General features: G+C 36.7%; 1 protein-coding gene across 7 annotated transcripts in view; it reads right to left on the bottom strand.

Moving 5' to 3' along the window:
• ZNF385D (zinc finger protein 385D) overlaps positions 1-24,018 on the bottom strand; it is an 863,057-nt gene that overhangs the window by 97,013 nt on the left and 742,026 nt on the right. For all 7 annotated transcript variants that reach the window (XM_027587443.2, XM_027587447.2, XM_027587446.2 and 4 more), the window contains one exon: positions 17,223-17,333. In XM_027587443.2, coding sequence (XP_027443244.1) covers positions 17,223-17,333 — 111 coding nt within the window. The remainder of the gene's footprint in view (positions 1-17,222; positions 17,334-24,018) is intronic.

The raw sequence follows: 24,018 nt of genomic DNA, 5'->3' as shown, positions 1-24,018 counted from the left end.
CAGGAAAGCACAGTATTTAATGAAATGTGTGGATTCTGTGTTCAGAGACCTGGTTGCAATCTTAGCCCCACTACGTGCTGGTACAGGGAATTTATGCAGCCTTTTTAAAGCTAAAGTTTCTCGGGGTGCCTGGGTGGCTCAGGTGGTTAAACCTCTGCCTTCAGCTCAGGTCATGATCCTGGGGTCTTGGGATTGAGCCCCAAGTCCTTGTTGGGCTTCCTGCTTCGTGGGGAGTCTGCTTCCCCCTCTCCCTCTGCCTTCCCCCTCACTCCCGCCCCTGGCTTGTGCTTTCTCTCAAATAAATAAAAAATAAATAAAGCTCAATTTTCTCATTGGCAAAGTAGAAGTAACAATCCATAATTACCTGTTCATTCATGCTTCTTTCAAATGTTGCTATAACCCACGTCATGTACTAAACTCTGGGCTAGATACTAGGGCTGTGGTGGTGGAGAAAAAGAGAGAGAGAGACTCAGTCCCTGTCCTTGGTGAGCTTGGCATTATCATAAGGATTAAAGGAGTCAGTGAATTTAAAAACACTAAATGCTCAATATATGATAGTTATATCTATTAGTGCTCAGGACACTGTTATTATTATGACACATAGACAAATCATGGTGCAGGTTATGAGGCTTTTAGGAGATTTCTAGATTTCCATTAAAAAAAAACAGCAAAAAGAGCAATACACTTTCAGATGAAGTGTGCTTCTCTCACACTAGATTGCTTGTAGAATAACCAAAATGTATTTGCATGCACACACATATGAATCATATTAAATTGCCAAGACGTGAAAATTTTTGGACCTATAAAATCAGCAATTTCACATGCCCATTCTAATGTCAGCAGGAGCGAGGGAGTGCATAAAAAGATGTATGTGGGAAGGAGAACACAGTGATGAATAGTACATGCTGCAAAAGTTTTCCTCTCTCCAACATCATATTTAACTAAATATAGATTTCTGATAATTAGATTTTAAAATATTCTTAAAAATGGAACATTTTGGCTTCCTTCTGGCTATAGCTCCAATATAAATTGTCAAGCCTAATGGAAAATACTTTTAAAATGAAATCATCTGCACTCCATATTTGAAACAAGTGCAGGAAGCATTTGTACAGAAGTCTGTAACTGTCTGTTGTACACAATATAATATTCTGAGTAAATATTCCAAATTGAAACATACGCATTAACTTCCGGCATCACGTTCTTCTTCGCATTTCTGTTTTTCTTTCACCAATTCGTTCCAGCACATACTGAGTTTATTCAACAGTTACTGAATGCCCATGATGGCCAGAAATGATTTAGGTGCTGTTATTCAAAAACACATTTAAGGTAGTAAATCAAAACCTTTTACAAAGGAAAATAGCCCCTAAAATTCATTGAGACACTCCAAAGTATCACTAACCTCTGATGTTGGAGTTTGTGCCACTGCCTCACGTGGGGTCCCGCACTTCAAGGTTACAGATCCTGTGATTCAGACCCTGAGTCTGTATTCCATGAAGATGGATATAATCACTGCCATCAACTGACGAGTTATGCATAAAGCGGTGGTGACAAACAAGGCCACAAGCCATCACAGGTCCCTGAAGTTACTGATGTAGTACCAAACCTCCAGTGACTGGAAGAACAGGTGGCCCTCGCCCTGTAGACTGCAGCTCTAAATCTTCCCAACGGACTGGGAAATAAGCACTTCGCCATTTAATATGAGCAGAGGAAGTCACTTCATCATTGGCCTGTCGCATGAATTGCTGACATAAGAAACTTTTCCCTACTTAGAAAACCACAAGTACCAAGCAATTACTTATCAGTTGGAAAATGCCTGGGTACCCCCCCCCCCCCCCCCACACACGCATGCACGCATGCAAACAGTCTCTTATCTGGAAATAAAGGCCAGTTCTCTTTGAGGAACATTTTGGTGCACTAAACATTTGAACTCCAGTCATCTTCTGCTAAATTCTACAGCAGCAAACCTTTCAGGGATCTGTCAATGGCATATAAACTTATTTATGACTATAGCTGTGCATCTGTTATCCATCTATATGATGCAAAATGCCAACTGTCTCATACCTGAACAGCAGTTCGCTGGATATCATTTTTGAAAAATGTTAGGTCAAACCTGCATTTATTATACAAGATCTTGTGGCTTAGGATTAGAAAGAGAAAACCCAGAATCAACCTGTCAGTTACTGAGTCAAGCTATAAATTGCTCCTAGAATTAATTGCTACCATCTTCTTATATTTAAAAAAGTAACTTAGTGACTCTGCATGTTCAAACTTTATTGGAAGGAGGAATGGGCCAAAAAGGTAGAACACATCTGCAGAACCCAAGGAACATACGGTTATCTAATTGATGAAGAAAGATAAAGGAGGAATCGAACATCTAGCAATCCTTGTCACAGACATGTAGTTTGTGACTTTGGAAAGACACCGAGTATGAAAAACATGACCACTTTTTATGCCAATACCGAATAGAAGAAGGAAAGAAAATTAACTCTAAATACCTGCTGTGAATCTACTGCTTTGCTTACAATACTCCCTTTAAACCTCCGAGACATCTTTGCATGATAGTGTTATCCCCTTCATTGCACACGTGAAAATTTGAGATTCGTGGAAGTTAAACAAACTTGCTCAAAATCACACAGGGAATACGTGCTAAAACAGGGTTAGCCTGATCCAAGTCCCTTAGTCTTTCCATTTCATGAATCTGGAGCAAATAGTAACCTGGAAAATAACTCCTTTCTCATCTGAACTTGCATTGTGTGGACTAGGTGCAAAGCTAAAGTGATGGTCTTGGTGATTTATCAAGGGATCATCCAAAAATTTGAACAGATTGCCACGTCAACACTCTAGAATGTTTACTATAGCAGGCTTAATATAATCCTCCCTCCTCCACCCCTCTCCAAACTCCAAAAAAGGTGGTTCAGTTCTCTGACACAAAGGAACTGGAACTAAGCTCAACCTCCCTCAGCAGCAAATCACTCACATGCTGACCAGAGAAGGAGAGAGCTGGTGCTTCTACCCCCACCACTCACTTGGATAAGCACAGCTGGGCTGAGGAGACCTCTTTTCCTAAATTCTGTTGCCAAGCTGAATTTTATGATCTTCATTGGCAGATGATCAAATACAAACTCTTAACTTACAGCCAAGTTATCTTACAGCAGCTGTTGGAAGAACTAATTTAGAATGCAAATCTAGTCCTTAATCTATGGGAAAACTGTTGCAGTGATGGATGGTTTTTGAAGCAATAGTTCATGAAAGACACCCCTGTGCCTTCTAGTATTATGGAAAGAGAAAGATTTAGCTGCTGTTTGTGTTTATTTGTTTTCTTTTGAGCAACTGCCTCTATAGGGGGAATTAGAGCCCCATGGTGGAGGGTCCAGGTGTTTCAATCTGCCTCAACTCTCTTTTCTACATAAATAAAATTGAGATCAGAAGACACATGTGTAGACTGACTTTCAGATAATGTCTTCTTAGTATTTAGGACTCCTTGATTTTATGCTAAGTCTTCTAAAGAACAAGGCAGTGGGGATGTTAACAATTCGCCTAGAGTTTTTTGCCATGTCAAGAAAGGAGGAAGGTCAGCACCCACCACTGCCTCTGCCTCTGAAGAATCCTGTTACTGTAGGTATGAATTATCAAATAAAGTTGATAGTCATTTTTTGTTGTTGTTGTCCACTTAACTGCCAGTGAACAGTGCCCTTCTAGAACACCTAATAACTAAGAGTTCACTGAATCATTCCACAGCTTTGATCCCCATCTTTTCAGTTGAACAAAATCTTAGAAAATATTCACTCCTGGTTATTAGGAAATTTCTTAGTATTCTACTGAGTTATCAAAGGAACCCGGGCTTGTGCCATATCTATGAAGATCTCATCTATGGCAACCATCAGAGTTAATGCAACTGAAGAATGTATGTCTCGATCTGTTCCTGTTTTGTTAGGCATGGAGAATGAGTATTGTGTAACTGCAAATCAATTCAAAGAATTATTAGAATAAGAATAAAGGGAAATTGCTCTAATAGGTAAGGAATTAGAAAAGGGAAGATACATCCACTTTGGGTTTTTATTGTTATTCTTTCAGCTTGGCATTGTATACAGTGGAGAAAAGTTGGTAGTCTAAGTGAGTCTAAGTGATTTGACTTTGAATATTAGACTAGAAACTCTCTTAACCCATGAGGTACCTCTAACTAGTTACCTCGACGTATGCTTACTGTTCCACATGAGCCAACATGCACAGAGGAAACAAAATGAAATGGTGCTACTCATCATGCCTATTTGTGATCCTGCTTTTTCCTGACCACACACCATTGCTTGTCACCCCTTAGTTTTCTCAGACACATAGCTGTCTATATGACTGATAAACATGAGTCTGTGGTAGAGAAGGTGGGGTTTCAGTTGGGATTAGGAAAACACCATGAATTCACCGTAATCACAATAGGGAGCTGGTGCTGGATCTATTCAAGTTCAATACCCCCTTATGTTCTCTAAGATTAGGTGCAGCCAGAGCCCTTGATCATCCTAAATCTTCCTGGGGATAAAACACTGACAACTCATCTGGAAATGCAGTGCCTTTCTTTTCCATTTACTATTGCCCTCATGGACATTTGGATATTTACATCATTGGGTATTCATCTTATTTGTTGATGCAGTACATGATAGAAGAGCCTAACAATGTGTTTGGTATTAAGATACCAAGAAAAAACATCTAATGTACATTGACAGACCAAATACTTTGAAGTCAGGGTATGAAGCAAGCTCATAGGAGGAAAACCATATTTGTTCACTAAGTGTGAACTAGGGCAAAGGGAGTTTCTTCCATCTCTCCTAAGAATGTCTCTATTCCTTGTCATGGGGTGTGGGCTTTTCTGGTTTGAGTATGAAAAAAGAGGAAGACAAATTGGGGGAAGTCTGATATGTTATAAACCTTGGGTGAAGTGAAGCTTCAAGATACACACACACACACACACACACACACACACACACACACACACACACATCTCAGGTAAGCACCATGATATTCATTTAGCCATTAATTTACACACTCAATAAATACTTATTAAGCACTGCTCTAATTACTTGATAAAACAGTGGACCAACACGCAAACGATCTTTGCCCCAATAGAGCTTACATTCAAATTGGCAGTGGACAATAAACATAATAAATACTTAAACAATGAAGTATATTAGGATGTAATTAGTTCTTAGGGGAAAAACTATCAGGTAAGGAGAGTAGGAATGACAGGGGTTGAAATCCTAAACACAGTGGTTGCATCATGAGGTGGTAAAATTTGAATAAAGTTTGAAAAAAAATTGTAGAAATCTAAGGAAAGAGAATTTCAGGCAGAGAGAGAGTCCATGTAAAGACCTAGAGGTAGGAATGAGCCTGGTGTATTCAAGGTATAGTAAGGGCAGGGTTGGAACTAGGTTGAGGTAAATGAAGTACTTGCCTCAGGAGAAAAATTTAAGGGGATAATAAAAAAACTCCATGATAGAAATGAATAATATTTTCATGCAATATTTAAAAAAATTAAAATCAGTGCAAACAAATCCATGGTAGACAAAATATCAAACTTTTAAATAAGATAGAATCTGACCTGTACTTATATATCCCTGCCTCATTTGCCTCTTTCCAGTAAAACTTTATCTACAAAAGCAGGTGACCAGCCAATGGGCCACAGTTTGCCATTTTTATCTTTTTACTATTGCATTTAATATTTGTTCTGATTGCTCAGTTTTTTAGCAGCCCTTACATTTTGCACCTGAGTGCCTCACTTGCCTTACCCTAGTCCTGGCTCTGCAAAAGAGGCCACTGTGGCTGCAGAGGGGCAAGTGAGGGGGTGATGGGAGGAGATGAGGTCACAAAGGCCCCTGAAGGCCACATTTCATAGGGCTGTAGAGCCATTCTAAGGATTCTGCCTTTTAATCTAAGTGAAACATACCACACTGGAGGGTTTTAAACAGAAAAGCCATCTGGTTCGAACTTACGTTTTTAAAATGTTGAGTAAAAGGAGTAGAAGCAGCAAGAATAATTAAGAGGATGTTTATAATAATTTAAATAAGAGATGATGGATGTTGGCTTGGACCAGTGAGGTAGTGTGAACGTGGTAGAGAATGATCAGATTCTAGATATATTTTGGAGGTAGAACTAACATAATTTGTGTAGTATTGAACATATGGTGTGAGAGAGTAAGAAAAGATAATTCCAATATTTTTACAGGATGAATCAGAAACATGGAGCTGCTATTATCAGAGAAATGCTATTTATGAGGCAGGTTTAGGGAATGAGCCATGGCCTATAGTTTGAACAGTTTAGATTTGAGGTATCTATTAGCTAACGAAGTGATGATACTAAGTAAGCCATTGATACTCAAATACGAAGTTGAGGAAGAGATTTCAGCTGAAGAAATAAATATGGATGCCATCCTGAAATCTATAGAGTTAACTTATTCCCCTCCTCAACCTCCAGACAGTGAAGTCATTCTTCCATAAACTAGAATTCATCTCTTCATGAGATAGAACTATGTTAGCATCTACTCTTTCAAGACTCTTCAGTAGCCTAGGAGTTTGTTTAAAAACAACAAAAAACACCACCCCCCTTGGTTTTTGTACCTTCGGTGGAAATACCTTTGGTGGGATCTCTGTTTTCCACTGAGGTTTTAATTCTCAGCATTTTTTTTTTAATGTAAAGATTGACAGTGTGTTTCCAATTAGAGGAGATGACATGGTAAAATTTTCATAACTGGATCCCACCACAAATGTCTCACTTTCCAAAATCTGCATTAAATTTTCTGCCAACAAGGAATGTGCTAAAGAACTACAATGTAACTAAACATATCCACAGGGGAAACACTGGAAAAAAGGGAAAGAAACCTCTCTTGAGTTATTCAAAATAAAGGTCTGTCACTTCATATCAGTCTCCAATAAACTGTAACAAATTTTTCAGCCAATCTGTTTTATGAATATATAAACATGGCCACTTATGTTGGGCTGATTTTCAAAGTTTGTCATTAGGTTATACACTGTGGCTACTGTTTGAAAGTACAAAAATCATATGGCAGGCTAAGATGACAAGTTCCTTGTGGCAAACTATTTGTCTAGTGTCTCTGGGCTAAGAAGAGATGAATTGTTTTGACCTGCTCTTCATTACAAGATCCAGTCTGCTGACTGCTAATGAGGAACCACAAGAGTGGGTGCAAATATTCTTGTTAATTGTCAAACCTGCATAATGACAAAGCATCTCTTGCCCGAAGTGATCAGCTCCTACCCTGGTAAGAGAGTCAAGACCACAGATCTATCAGTGAACTAGTTTGAGCTGTTTAGCTCAGACTTTCAAAACCAAATCCCATTTAGTGTTGTGTGGTTTATGTTTCTACATGGATCACTTTCTTGTTAATTGATGCCATTTGCCCTTGTTTTGTTTCATGGATTAAAGTAAGAACTAATAATGTCTAAATGTTGGTATCAGATGAAAACAGCAGTCTCTCCTTGTTGTCCTCTTTCACTCAAAAATAGAAATAAATCATCATCATAGGAAGTCCAGCCACAGAAGAAATTTCAGGCTTTTCTTATTAATCCTTTTAAACCGAAAGGCAGGAATCCCAATCAAATCCACATTATTTTGTAATTTCATATTCCATTCAGTTTTCTTTATGCTTTGTACTCTAAATGTTAAAATATCTTTTATGCTTCTCTAAATTACTGTTCTGGATTTTATAAAGTAATAAAATACAACAAAATGCAACAAAGAGAGAAAGTATCTTTGTGGCATACACAAAGGACATATTAAATGTTTATTTAATCATATATTTATTTTAAATACTTTATGAAATCAATAAATATTTCATCATGATAATGTTCTATCATTGCCCTCGTACTGCTCTGAAAATGCTCTTGTTTTAAGAAATATGAGTTGGCTTAGAAAGATAAGAAATAATTTTACTGCTTATAACATATATTACAGACACAGCTAAGAATAGTGCTGACTTTGGACAATTGATCTTAAAACGTTTGCTTCTCAATGTCTTTTTAAAACATGAAGATAGCTACTTAGTGTTACTTAAAATAAGATAAAAATTAAAGATAAATATTCCCTAGCCCAAGCCAAAACATAAAACAAAAAAACCTAACTGAAGAAACCATTAAAAATCAACAAAATTAGACTTGCAAACATTCTACTAAAACATATGCTAAACTGTTTTTTACAGAAGTACTGAATATTCATTGAATTATAATTTATATCATTTTAATTTCTACAATAACTGCATTAAGAATGAGAAAAAGTTCATATGAAAATAAGGAAACAATAGATCAAAGCTACCCTTTTGAATTAAGAAGGCAAAAGCATGATAATAATAACAATATGGTACAAATTATCAACCAAACCTTGAGAGCTATTTCAGGAGAATATTTCATATGAGAGAGCAGAGTTAAAGATAGACATGACAACTCAATGAGAACCAAATGTAAATGATAAAACCATCGACAAAAGCCTTGAAGGGAAACGCTTTCCCCATCGAGGGATGATTTGTACTGGCCTCCAGGTGTAATATCATGTGCACTGATGAGCTGATCAACAGAACAGAACTTCTACCCAGCTGTAATCAAGAGTGATTGATGGTTGGGACAAAAAAGTTGATTATCATGACAAGTTCGCTGATGCAGAGAAAATAAGCTCTGCTTCGGAAATGGATAAAAAACCTGTTAAGAGACTACCTTCTGCAACCTTATTTATAAAGGCATCTAAGAGAAGGTGTAAGTTGTACAGACGAATCTGATACCCCGATAAACCTGATAAGAATAAATTTGCCATACCTCGATCTCCACAGATTTCCTATGTAAGGAATTTAAAGGCTCATTTAGGTCCACTAAAAAATAAACCACATACGTTCAATGTTACCTGTGCAATTCTTAAAAGTATTCTCTCTGCTTCTCAAAGTATTACTGAAAATCACACACAGACCAAGAAAATTAAACTTTCATAGCACACCATGCCTCCATTTGCCTTCCTCAGCTCCGTCCTCACAGAGTAAACTCCCCAAATGACTGCAACCTTTACAACTATCGTATTCAATTAACATCAAAACATAGATTTGGACTGAGACAACCGATCCCAGAGGCAGTGTTTTGCATTTAAAATGAGATTTGGCAGGCTTGAAAAAGGTGAATCTGGGCCAGAATGTTGGGTGTACTACAGTGTTCTAGAACAGTAGTTAGATTATACAGAGTTCTAGGGAGTCTGAAGGAATACATCCATTTTCTCAAGTTCTGGTTCTAATGTCATCTAAGAAATTCTAACACCATAATCCCAATGCAGTGTGCAATTTATAGCATGCCTGGTACAATTTCAATCTCCTTAAGCTGGCAATAAAACCAAATAGCCACTCTTAAACTAGTCAGCACAAGAAACTTCTAGTGTGGAGGAGGTAAAATGAATGGGTATGTTCATTTCATCTATAATCTTCTGGCCCTGTGAACCCTTGAAAAAGGTACAATGACTCTAGTTAATTAATACAGATAATAGGACTCAGTAAAAGAGACAATACAGAGCAACAGCTCAGAAAGCCAGGATACAAAGGGCCAAAAAATCCCAAATGACAAAAGAATAGATGCTAATAGGAATTACCTTTTACTTGAATTCCTTTGCTCCTCTGCCCAGGAACAAATTCCTCTACTGTCCTAGTTTGTAGGGCCATGGCAAAACCAATGGTTTATTAAAAGCTAAATGAACTATAATGACATGTAACAAAAAAGTCAAGGGAGGGGCACCCGGGTAGTGCCCTCAGTTAAGCATAGGACTCTTGATTTTGGCTCAGGTTGTGATGTCAGCTTCTACACTGCAGCACTCTGTACTTCTAGCAACTTAGCAACGAGAGCATCCACCTGGATTAACTTCTGTGTTATGTGTAGGACTTAAGTGACCAATTGTCTTAGCTGAGAACAGTCAGCCGATGCCAATGCAAACCTCAAAATAAATTTCTCTTAGGGCATGTCACCTGATATGGCAAATAAAAGCACTGTGCTGGGACTTAAGAGCCCTGTTTCCAGCCCTACCAGTGGTTTCAACAGCTTAGACACCTTGGACAAGTCAACCAATATTCTGACCTTTGTTTTTTCCAAATCTCTAAAATGGACAGAATGACTTCTTAGCATCTCTAAGTCCTAATACACAACAGTTCTCTGAGGTGTTCACAGTAGTTCATAGAAATACAAATATCAGTTTGATTACCGGAAGTTATATAACACATCTACTCATTTACATGTTAAATCAACTTTTCTTTCTAGAGAAAATGGTCAAATTTTCCATGTCTAGGAGAATCTGATAGAAGAGTGAATTTTATTATTTTGTTTCTCTTTGTTTACAGAGAAAAAGAAGCCCAGAGAAATATAAATTCTTTTATAAAGAGTTCTCTTTTCTCAGTCCCTTACCCTTCATTCCATCCACAGATGAAACTCTGGAATATCAAAGCCTGATTCAGAGAGTCCCAAAATATCCCAGTGTTGAAGTTTTATTTTTAAAAGCCTGCCAAAGAAGCACGACGCTTAAATAGGTTCCTGTGCTCTTGACTGGCTCATTTTCTCCTGAAATCTCTAACAGCCAGACCCAATATTTCCTGCCTAGTCCTTCTGTTCCAAGTTTTATTTTCTGAGAATTCCTGACAGAACTCTAGGCTCTATTCAGGAAGTAGATGGTAGTGAGGCTGAGTGATGAAATGGGACCCAAATGCACACCCAGAGCATAAGCCCTTCAAAAGGGACGTCCCAGGCACTTGTTTCAAAAGCAGTCAAACCTCCAGTTCATCACCACACGCCCCAGAGCTAGCTCCTCACACAAGGGTGACATGACAGTGCAACTAAACCTCATCAGGCCCCAGACATGACTCTTCACACACAAGCTGAATGGCCCTGTCATAGAAGTACTTTTGAAGAAGAAAAAGCACCCAGTGGGAAGGCCACAGTGTGCAGCCCGAAGCTCTAAATAGCTCTGTGAGTCCTGAAGACGCACGAGAGACACTCTCTTATGACAGGGATGTTTCAAAGCTGCCTGAAATTTAATTTCTAACTGGGTCCCTCAGAAAATCCTTTGGGACTTAACCAGCAGCAGCAACAGACTTAAAGAGGTTGAGAGTTTCTAATAAATGCAGCTTTGCCAGGGACAAGTTGACCCTGCAGTTTTTAAAAAGGTAAAAGGTAAAGATTTATGAGGAGTGAGAACCTCAAATCAACACAAAAATACACTAAACACAGGCACTTGCCAAAGGGTAGATCCCTTTAAGTACTTTTCTTAAAGATAGATATTTTCCAACTTCAATATTTCTTAAGAAGTAATTTAGCATTCGAAAATAAAACAATGATAACCACATTATTTATCCCGTCACATAAAAATGACCTTTCCATTTCATTTGCTATACAGTTTATAATCCAATTGTTTACATGTTCTATTTTATAATCTTTACAACATGGCATAAGGAATGGCTATTCATTTTATTTATTTTTTATTTTTTTAAAGATTGTATTTATTCATTTGAGAGAGAGAGAGAAAAAGAGAGAGTGAACACAAGCTGGGAGGAAGAGGCAGAGGGAGAAGCAAACTCTCCATTGAGCAGGGTGCCTGACATGGGGACATGGGGCTTGATCCCAGGACCCAGAGATCAGGACCTGAGCCGAAGGCAGGTGCTCAACCATCTGAGTCACCCAGGCACCTCCGGCTATTCATTTTAAATAAGGTGATTATGGAACCTGTAAATTCAACAAAGAGCCCCAGGACACACGGCCAATTAAAAAAGTGGCAGATCTAAGCAAGAGGTTGTCTAAATCCTGATCCAGTGATTTTCCTACCATCACACTTGGCTTCCCTGGATGCTGTTTTCGCATTTGGGATTAGATGCACATCCCCATGCATAGATTTTTATTAACCCTTATCATAGGATATGCAATAAAATGCTGAAATCTGAATGAGGCAATGATATCTATGAACTCTCCTGGGCATGTTTTGAGACAGCAGACACTGACAGAAATAGGCAAGAAATATTTAGAAAACTGCAACTGAGGCCTTCAAAATGGAATTTATAATTTAGGACAAAATATGTGCGTTTTTTAAAAAAGCCATAGTAGGATAGTAGATGCAACAATTCCTTTTTATTTTATAAAATTTAAGCATGCTTATAAAGGACATTTGGAGAATAAAAGTAAAAAGAAATAAGAATAGTTCTTCAACTCCAGTACAACCACCATTAGTTTTTTTTCTCTTCCTCCAAGCAGTATTTCCTTTAAATATCGACCCCCACAAAGAATATAGATTTAAATATTTTAAAGATGTGTCTTAAATTGTGATGTTATGAAAGTTTAATTATCTAATTTGGTAATTTGGTAGGAAAAAATGTTCCTTTTAGCAACTTCATCACTATAAGGTCTCATTTGGTTACAGAAGTTAACACAGAGGTATAAATTAAATTCAGACATATTACTTAATTTTACTACATTCCCGGGTTCTAAAATGTAGAAAAACAATAATGATTTCTATTTTATAATGCCATTGAAAAATGTATCAATTATATCAGTGATAATCCCAAGGTTCCCCTTTGGAAGGGTCTTAGGGTTCCAAGCAACACAACATTCTAATGAGGTGCTTTTCCCTTCTGCTTTACAAAACAGCACCTTGAAGTAATTGATGCTGGATAGTCCTGAGTCATAAAGACATGTTGCTACTATATTATCACACAGTAATTTGCATTTGTACTTAAATTTTCATCAGGTTTATGATTAAATCATGTGACTGAATATGGGTGATGCTATTTGAAAGTAGTCGCAAGTACTGGTGGGCAAGGTCTGGCCCAGGCTCTAGATGACTTACCACAGCAGCCGACACATCCAGTTCGTTCTGCAAGGGAAGGAGCCCCCAGGTACACAGATCTCCAGCCACACCATTACTCTAGGATTGGCTGGAGCCTTTGGATGGACTTGCTACTCCGCCTGGACCAGATGGGGCAGGAACAATGACAAGAGTGGACACTGACCCTGTGTGGCTAGTGGCCAGTAACTGGCCAGGTGGCCTTGTATGTCTCCTATATTTTCTGCTCCTCAGTTTCCACAGTGGAAATTAGCAAAAATTTTCTTCTGTCTCTAACATGTTATGAAATACTATTGTTAGGCTAACCAGAGTGACTCTTAGATGCTACAGCTTAATGATTCTTTAGTTTGGGGCCTGAAATCTTACTTTCCACCCTATAAATAGTCATCAAGTAATCATTTGATACCTCACTTAATAACCTTACATCCATGCTGGTCCTGCTATAAACTGTCTTTCAAAGGTACACTTAATAACTTGCTCAGGCCAATGGTAATTTATACTTGTTTTAAGATGCTGATAAGATAACTGGACAAATTATAACCTTTTGGTCTTTATTTGGGAACTTTTTGCATAACCCTTATATGTGTTTCATGTAAATGTTGAGAAAAGTTTTTTTTTTTTTCAAAGAAAAAGCCTATACTAGGAGAAAGCAATCTCATTTAAAGTGCATATAGTATAATATGCCATTTAAAAAGATTTCTGTGGGGCCAAAAATAGAAAATGTACTGTACAGGAAACAGGTATCACATAACACCAAACCACACAGATTATAAAATGAAGGGTTAAAAAATAAATAAAAGCATAGAGGGAAAGGAAATTGAATTTTCATGATGCAAAGATGAAAAGAACTACAAGCTATTATTTTCATTGGAAGGGGAAGAAGCTTTGAAATGTAAAAAGGTTCATAAGGCAAAAATCCTTTCCTATGTGATTGAGGATGCAACCAAGCATACGAGTGAATTACAGGGTTACTTTTCCAAAATAATTCTAGGTTTAAGAACAGAAACAGGAAGATAAATTCCAGATATACCTGGAAGGAGCAGATGTAGTTTTATTGGGATTAAAAAACTTTTCTTGGGTTTAAAATGGTCAAATATGAGATATATCTATATGTACCTATCTAGAAAATATTTGTATTTTCTCTTAATGTAGATTATTTTCTTATATGTGGGTGAATGGATGATAAATCCAATTGATCTTGGCACTCACTATTAAATATTTTATAAAAGTAATATTTGTGGACATGACCAGTCAATAGTAAACAAATTTCATATTTCCAGAATATTAGTTCCCCTTATTGACATAATAATGCTACAGAGACATTTTTTAAGTCTTTAGAGTTTCTACTCCTGTACTTCAACTTTGTAATAATTATATTTTGTTTGTAAATCATAGGTAAAATGTTGCTATGTCATTTATAAATTTAATAACATTGGGTTTTCCCATTTTTTTTAAACTGCAATTTTAAAAGTTAGCACTGCATAGTGAATTTACATTTAACTTTCAAGATAAAAAAAAGCAATGAATTCACATGCGTCCAGTTTATATAGAGCAATGAAGCTATACTGGGTAATTATCTGATAAATTCAAGTGGTCATAAAATTCAGTTCAAATCTAAGCCAAACATCCAATTGAGTATCTGTGGCAAGCAGAATAATGATATTTAAGACCTAATCCCTGGAAACTATGAATATTTACATTATATGACAAAGGGGGATTAAGTTAGCAGATGGAATTAGATTGCTAATCAGCAGATTTTAAAGTAGAGACATTATCCTGGATCATCCAGATGAATTCATTGTGATTATAAGTGTCCTTAAATGTGGAAGAGGGAGGCAGAAAAGTGAGGGTCAGAGTCATTCAATGTGAGAAGGATTCAACTGACCATTGCTTGCTCGAAAGATGGAAGGGAGTCATGAGCAAAAGGGTTGCCTCTAGAAGGTGGACAAGAAAGGCAAGAAACTGAATTCTCCGCTGGAGCCTCCAGAAGGAACATAACCCTGCCAACAGTGTGATTTTAGCCCAGGGAGACCAATTTCTGACTTCTCACCTTTAGACCATAATACATTTATGTTGTTTTAAACCATTAAATTTGCCATGATTTATTACAGCAGCAATTGAAGATTAATACAGTAACCATCTAGTGAATGGTCAAGTCTGCAATTGTGTAATTATGACCTAGACCAATTAGTCTAAATTTTCCAAATACCTTGGCCACTTTCCATGTACCACATGCCAGACACACCTGAAAGCAAAATTGTGAGAATGAAAAGCAACTGTCCCCGGTAAATACATATTGATTTCTGTATCAACTTGAAACTTCATTAGGCAAAATAAATTGCTATTCTCTCTTATCAAGGAAATAATACAAGATTACATTTTATAAAAGATGTAAATGTTCTTTATGTTAATGTTAATGCATACCGGGTAATAATTCTAAAGACTTTAAACATGACTTTGATATCCAACAACAGGATTAGAAACTCTCAAAAAAAAAAAACAAAAAACAAAACAAAACAAAACAAAAAAACAAAAGGAACAATTTTCCTGAAGTGGTGAGTGATCCATAGTTGGAGATCACCAGCCAAGGGCCTAGCCTACATGTGGCAGATGGTTTTCTTAAATCTGATGGGAGATTGGGTGCAATGAGCTTGAAGTCTCTTTCTGATTCCCAGTTTACAGGAAGTTTACTTAACACAGAGGAAAATATTGACACTGAAATTGTTGGCAGGAGGAGATATTGAAACAGCCCCCATTAGATGTAAGAAGCTGACCGCATGGCTCCTGGGAGACTTTTGCCTCATTATCTGATCAGTTCCGAGGGAAATATCAATACGATTTAAGAAGGAAAGAAATCAAGAAAGAGCCACTTAACACAGCAATTACAGATCTATATGATTGTTCACTAAATGTTTAGAAATGATCAAAATTGAAACTATTGAGTTCAGAACTCCAATGTACAGGTCAAGAGGACTCTTCTTTTTTTTTACCGAAAGAGATTATTATATGACACTTATCAGTTGAAAAGATCTTTAGTTAATAAATTACACTGTGGCAAATTTCTTAAAATTCAAATCAAATCAAAGCACTCAGTATTTAAAAACCAACAACAAAAACAAAACAAAAAACCAAAAACCTCTCTTTAAGTAAAATGCCATATGTTTAGCGTATTCTTTTTTTATATATCAACAAATACCATTTAGGTGCTATGCAGGCAACCTACTCTTTTTTTAAGCCAACAGAAGAAATGTTATAAAACGATCTGATGACTGTACTAGTAGGTATGAGTTCATAAGACAGTAGCAATCCTTATACAACAGGAGATGTTCTCACAGAAGAAAAAAGACATTTTATTTCTGTCACATCTGTTTTCTGTGGATGATTATCTCACATGATCTTCTCATTACCAGAGCAACTAAAAGATCTACTTGCCTAGAAAGATTAAATATTGGAAGGTCTAACATTCTCCAGAATCCAGATCATTTTGGTCATCGCCACACTGCACATCCACGTAGGGGAAGATAATGGCACCTCAGAGGAGTCACTTTGACAGGATGGGGTCCTCTCTTTGCCTAGAGTACCAACAGGTATTCAATTCCTAGACCTTCCAAACCAACATTCCTTCTGTTTTCTGTACCTTTTAGGACAACTCCACACCAGAGGACTCTGGTTGGGGAAGGCAGACAGTGTTTTTCACATTGGCCATAAGCCAAAATGAGCTTCACTGTGATGAATCCAGAGATTTTCTGATCCTTAGAAAAGGTATGGAAGATATGAATAACTCTCTGGATAATTTGCAAAGCACTGGTCAGGTCCACAAATGTCTCCTTTCTGTCATGTTCTCCACCTAAGTTTTATTCATCAGGGGCTTGAGTGCTTTGAAGTCTTTAAGACTCCCTTTTAAAATGCTAATACTTCTAGAGTAATAGCTTGAGAATTCTAACACAAATATCATTAAGGACACAAGGGCTGGTCTGGAATTGGGGACCACCAAGGCAGATAAAAAAATTTACAAAGCAAAATGTTGGCCTTGAAATATAAGTTGGGACCTATATCAGAGGTATAATTTATTAAAATCTTGTTGGTCCTAAATTTGACTATATTCCAAAGGGAAAGTGTATTACCTAAATTTAGTATTCCCGAGAGACTAAAAAAATACCATTAAACTGCAACTATAAAATATTGTTAATGTATGATGTTTCCATAATAAACAACCAAAAATAATAAAATAAACTCCAAATTTAAAAGACATAAGAAGTTAAAATGTTATCTTTGAATTTTGACATGCTCAGTTATTGGAGAAAAATGTTTAAGAAATCTCTTCTGCAAGATTAGAACAGCATAATGCATTTTTTTCAGTGAATACTAAATGGTAAACTTACATCGGAATTAAATCTCAACTGGCAAATGTTGCATGATATGATTTGCTTTCTTCGATGAGGAAGAGGAACCCCGAATGTATGATTTATTACAGCTTTCTGAATCGGGTCCATCTGTAATGAGAAAGAAAATACAACAAATAGAAATAAAGCTTGTCAGTTCCATTGGAATGTTGCCTATTTCATTAAAGAGGCAATCTGTACAGCTTGAATCTACTGCTCACATTATAAAAAACATTTTTATTCTAAGAAACAGCCTTTCTACTTTCTTGGAAAATAGACAATAAGCTCGAAGCTCAGTATGATAAGAAAATGATAAATGTACCCTTTAGAGTTTGCATACTAATGTTTTTTCTCATTTATGATCAACAATTGTCTCAGTTTGATAATCCTAAAATATAATTAAAGGTTTATCAAAATTCAAGTTATTGAAAAATGCCAGCAATCTTACATAGAAGTGTGTCTATGCCATTGCCCCAAAATGGACTTGTAAATAGACTTGGTCGGATGAGTAGTTCTGAAAATAAATTATGCACCATAATCCAACATTAACCTTAGGCTACGTTTGGTATCTTTTCTATGTTAAGAATATATTACACAAATCCTACTTTCTAAGAATTCAAATGCATGCAGCTATCCATTCATTCAAAAATCATTTATTGACCATTTACTATAGGCTGCTATCCTTGGACTTATTATTTGAGGTTCAGAGAGTCTGGACCAGACCAATTATGTCTCTCCATCCCATATTCCCAGGATAGGTCAAGGGACACCAAAGACATAATGTCAGCAATCCGGCTCTGATAAAACTCACCAGCTTTGTCCCACCATCCACATCAGGGGTTCTCAACTGTTGGAGTCAGACAAAAATTTTGATCTGCTTCTTAATACTGGTGCAACCTCTTTGCTTATCTGTGTCTCCTAATGTGGTGATGAGGTTCAAAAGTGATAATTCATGAAATTTACCTAGCATAGTTAGTGCTAAGCACATTAAGAAGTCAATAAATGTTGGCTATTATATTTTCTCTATCACAGCACATGTGAAGATCAGAGTTAACTTGAGCCTCAACCTCCTATAATCATTGTTGGCACACTACTAATTTCTCACATGGCCAAGAAACATTTCAAAATAAATCAAATGTTACACATATGGCTATGACTTCTGTTGAATGCCTGCAAACTTTAGAACTCTTAACTCTCATCAGATATAAAGTTCTTCTGAGAGTACTCACAATGGGTTTAGATAGCTCAGAAATAATTTCACACACAAAAAAATAGCTAAGAACGTGTCTGTGAAATACTCTAATATTCAGCTTCTTTGATACATTAGAGTTTATTAATTATCCTAAACCAGTCATTGATAAATTCCACCTCCTTTTGTGTAATTCAGGTTACCAGAACTAGTTCATTCATAGGCTGTCTTCATAGTAGGTAGGAGGAAGCTTCTGTCTATTTAGTCATAATTCCTATTAGGCTGTCTAGGCACTCCTAATGTACAATAAAAATAATAATATTCAGCATTTATTAAGTGTCTTCTATGTGCTAAGCACTAGGCTAGGTGGTTTATATATTAAACAGTTGTGATGATCAAGAAGAACTGATGGGTGTAATCATTTTTATCTTCCATCATCACTTTACATTTTTTTATCTGATGTTAATCCTTTCCCAGATTCTGGAGAAACTCAGCTATCCCATGATTTTTCTGGTCATTTCCAGGTATTAATAAATTCTAGGATCCCCTTTCTCCTTACTATTGAATTTTATCATACTTTTTTTATCATAGCATACTTTCTTTTTAAGCAGTTTTATTTAGGTATAATTTACATATAATAAAATTTAACAATGGTAGGTGTAGAATTTGATGAGATTTGGCAAATACGTATAGTAGTATTATTACACAAAACATTTCCATTTCCTGGGAAAGTTTTCTCCTGCCCCTCTCAATACCTGACTCCCACCCCCCACCTCCGAAATCGCTGGTGTGCTTTCTGTCACTATATTTTTAGCCTTTCTTGAAGTTCATATAAAGGGAATCACCCCTGCTTCCTTAGAAGCCCAAATGAAAAATGAACAGAGCTTGAGAAAGCCAAGAGCCACACAAATGTGTGAATCTGGGCTACTTCAATAGCCTTCATTCTGCTTCCCAGGATCACTTTTATACTTGTTTAACGTGCCATCACAATGTTTGTCTGACAACAATCATAGAGAACACTTGGAGATAATCTGCCTTCTGGCCAACAGTTAAAGAAAAATTAAAAGCAGAAAGAGGTCACTGACTTAGAGGTAGCTGCTTCATCATATGTTACTGCATCTGTTCGGTGCATAAATGGGGACTATTTCTATTTAGGGATAAGGCGAATTATGTCTATAATCCATTTAGGAATACTGAAGTCCTCTTATAATGACACTATAAAATAAAAATAAATTATATGTCTATATTAAAGATGCTCTCTCAGAATGAATAGTGCTGAATTTTTATCATATATTAGTGAGCAGCATATTATTTTGGTCTTTCAGGAACACTGGAAAAGCAGTGACCACATTCAATCCAAATGTGTAGGAGGTGTTTTGGAACTAGACACTTAATGCAAATGTGGCATATTCTCTAGATTTAATTCTTTTATTTGAATTGAATGATGTTCTGAACACTGTGAGTATAAAATCAAATTTCAAAATGCAAAGTAGTGTATTCTTCAGAGACAATTTTATTTCCCAGTATACTTAAAAAAAAAACCCACTTAACTGAATTATATTTCAAAGATGGATTTCACAAACTATAGTTACACCAACAAAAGTAATTATCTTTATCATTTTAGAAATCCAGTACAACGAAATGATAAGTTTAATGCCTTTATTAATGAGCATGAATCATATTCACCTCTCTAATATATGCATCTATAAGTATAAGTAAAACCATTTACAACAAAGAATCATGAAAGGGCAAAATCTAAATAATAACCAGTTCTATTGTTACACAGTTAATTAAATGATACCACCTGGTATGCATCTATTACCAACCAAGGTGACACACACACACACACAGCCACTTTGATCATTGTCTAAACATACCATTATTTGCCATTATAATCAAACATTTTGTTTAAAAAGAAAGTCATATGTGTTGGTTTTTCCCACAATAGGTGTGATCTGTCAAAACAATGATACCTTATTGTATGTTTGCATATTATCATTAGGAATTTTTCCACAAAATCAGTCTCAAGAGATGCCAATGTGTGGAGGTAAGAAAAAGGGGTTATTGGGTCAAATAAACTGCAGGAAACCTCGATAGTACAGCCTGGACATTCACAGTACACAATAAAATGTTAAATTCTCTGAGATGACTTGCAATAAAAACATCTGATTTGAATAAATAATTTCTAAAATAATATAACCAAAACTTTTGTTTTCTCTGTCTTTAAATTTAGCATCCTTGTTCAAGGCATATAGTTTAGAAAATAATGATCCGGTAATATAAACAACATAAAAATATGAATGAAATGGAAAGCTTTCAAAAGAAAGTAAAGGCATTAAATTAAAAATGTAACACAAAGAAATGAGATCCATAAGAGCTTCGATACATTTCACTTATGCAGCACGGAATTAACTAAATTAAATGGTAAAATCTACGTGATGTTTTAATACGTATTTATATAATTTCTAAAGTGGGATATTCTAAATACATTATCCAACCCCCCAAACAAACAAAAGTGAAGAATGATGCACTACCTATTGATATGCTTACCCAAACTCTAGTCTAAAATTCTATTTCAAACAGCCTATGGCTTTATTTAAAGCCAAATGAATATGTTTTTCTTCATTTCAGGCTTAAGGATCTTTGCATTTCTAGCTCAGGTCTTGCTTTTCCCTCCCCTCCCCTCTGGGCATTCTGCTAAATTGATTTGTAAATGAGTATACAAGGGACAGCTCCAGCTCAAGATTCCCTTCTCCAGGATGCCCCTGGTATTTTCTGAGGATGGGGGTTAGCCCTGAGTTTACATTTCCTGCTCTAAGAGACTTCTCTTTCTGTTCCTATTATTATTGTGGCTTTCAGTTTTAAAATCAAAGAATAAAAACTGAAATGCCAGGAAGTTTAGAAGTTCATAAATATAAAGGTGGTCTCTTCCAGCTGGTATTTTGATGTAACAATTGCCAGTAACAATAACTCTAAAGGTTACACTCACAGGAATTTACTGTGTGCTTTTATGTTTATAAACGTCATTTCCATCCTATCAACTTGCTGAGAAACTCTCATTGCCCCTCGCCTACTATCACACTACCAATAAATGGCAGGGCCAGCTAAGATGCACAACCTCCTACTCTGACCCCCCCACCCCCCCACCCCTCCACCCCACCCCCCGGCCCGGGACTGCCTGTCTCCCTCGGGTACCACCATTAAGATTTGTGATGTCCACTGTCCTGGACATTTGTGCTCTGTAGTATTAGGGGACATTGGGTTGAGGCCCTGGTGGATTTACTATATCAACTATGAATTAACAAAATTTGAGTTTATATTACCTATATTCACACATTAGAAAACACCAATAAAAAATCCTGATTATCCCAATCCTGCAACAAATTTGTTCATTTGAAACATATGCAATGTTGACCTTTTTCTTTAATCTTTTAAATGGACGTATAATTTACATTAAAAAGTGTATACATCTTAAGTATATCATTAGTCAATTTTTTAACCTGTGCATACTTCCATGTTATCACCATCCCAATAAACATATAGAACATTTTTAGCAATCTAGAAGGTTCCCAGAATGGAGTCACAAATTTGGGAGTCCCCAAGCCACCTGCACTTCTGACAAACTGACTACAAATTTGGGGGTTACCATGACTCCTGCAGGTTTGATAACTTGCTAGAATGATTAACAGGACTCAAGAAAACACTATACCTATAGTTACACTTTTATTATAAAGGATATAAATCAGGATCAACCAAATGGAGAGCCCCAGAGGGTGAGGTCTGGTAGAATCCTGAACATGGAGCTTCCATGTCCCTTCCCCAAGAAATTAGGATGCATCACCCTTCCCAAAACCCTCACAGCTAAGAAATTTGCCCAAACCTTGCTCTCTGAAGTTTCCATTGGCGTTTCTATACATATGCATGGCTGATTGAATCTTTGGCACAGTGAATGAACTCAATTCCTAGCCCCCTCTCTCCTTCCTGGAGGTCCAGACCGATATTACCTGCTCAAAGCCCAATCCTCCAATCACATGGTTAGTCTTTTTGGTAACTGACCTCCATCCTGAGTCATCTCATTAGCATAACCCCAGGTGTTATCCAAGGTGGGCATGATTCACAAAGCCACTCATCACTCAGGAAATTCCAAGATTTTAGAGGTTACCTAAAATCTAAAAACTGAGGACAAAGATAGCCAAATTCTTTATTATACAACAATTGTACATCTTTGTATTTTTGAATGTGTATTTTTACAGTTATAAGCATAATATAGAATATTTTCTCTTTAGTTTTTTATTTAACAATATATCATAAGAATACTTTCATTTAAACATAGTTTTCATACTTACCAATTAAATGGTGGCATCTATTTCATTAAATAATTGTACCACAATTTACTTAGCTTATTCTCTGTTGTTGGATACTTAGGCTGTCACAGTTTTAAATAGCACTGCATAGATCATCTGTATAGGTGCAACTTTTATTAAGAACCACAGCCTCTTATGACTCAGTCATTAAGCGTCTGCCTTTAGCTCAGGTCATGATCCCAGGGTCCTGGGATTGAGCCCCACATGGGGCTCCCTGCTCAGCGGGGAGCCTGCTTCTCCTTCTCCCACTCCCCCTGCTTGTGTTCCCTCTCTTGCTGTGTCTCTCTCTGTCAAATAAATAAATAAATCTTGGAAAAAAAAAAAGAACCACAGCCTCTTAGTGCTGGAAAGAATCTGAGTGATCATTTTTTGCCTTGTCATTCTGTTGACAAGACCACTAAAGCCCAGAGGTGTTTCTACCAGTGGTAGAAAATGGACAAGAAACCAATTCTCCACATCCCAGTTCTAGGTTCTTGTACCTATAATATATGACAGCAAGTCTAATCCTTCGTCTTCCTCCCCCCCGCCGCCCCCCAGTAGGAAGTAAAAAATGGTTAAAATGTAGTCTAAAATGTTGCTGCTCTTATTTGCCGGCTGTTTTATTTTAATTTTTCTAAACTTCTATGTCTTTACCTCTAAATGGAGTGTTAATCATGTTGGGTTATTATGAACAATGAACTATATAAAGTATACAGAGCCCAGCATTGTGCCTGTCACACAGAAAGCACTCGATAAAGGAAAGTGCTTCTTCTATTATTAGTTTATAGCAATGATAATAAACATCACCATTCCTGTCCAGAAGCAGAAAACTGAAAAAAAAAAAAGAGTAGGAAGATGCCTTAAAAGGTCCAAGTGATCCAAAACCATCCAAGAAAAAAATAAATTTAACTATAATAAACTTTATAGTTGAAAAAAATAACAATAGCTAATTTTATTTTTTTTATTTATTTTTTTTTGAGAGAGAAAGAGAGAGAACAGTGGAGAGGGGCAGAGGGAGAGAGAGAATCTTCAGCGGGTTCCATGCCCAGCGCAGAGCCTGATGTGGGGCTTGATCTCACAACCCTGAGATCATGACCTGAGCCGAAATCAAGAGTCAGGTGCTTAACTAGCTAAGGCTAAGCCACCCCAGCACTGCAACAACAGTTAATTTTAAATGAGCACTTACATGTGCAAGGCACTGTCAATAAGGCCCATATGTCTCCTTAGGTCTTCACAGTATCCCTACAAGGAAGACACTCTTGTT

The sequence above is a fragment of the Zalophus californianus genome, chromosome 1 (genome assembly GCF_009762305.2).
Source record: "Zalophus californianus isolate mZalCal1 chromosome 1, mZalCal1.pri.v2, whole genome shotgun sequence".
NCBI lineage: Eukaryota > Metazoa > Chordata > Mammalia > Carnivora > Otariidae > Zalophus > Zalophus californianus.
The sequence above is the reverse complement of the archived record's forward strand: the minus strand, read 5'-3'. Positions and strand labels throughout refer to the sequence as shown.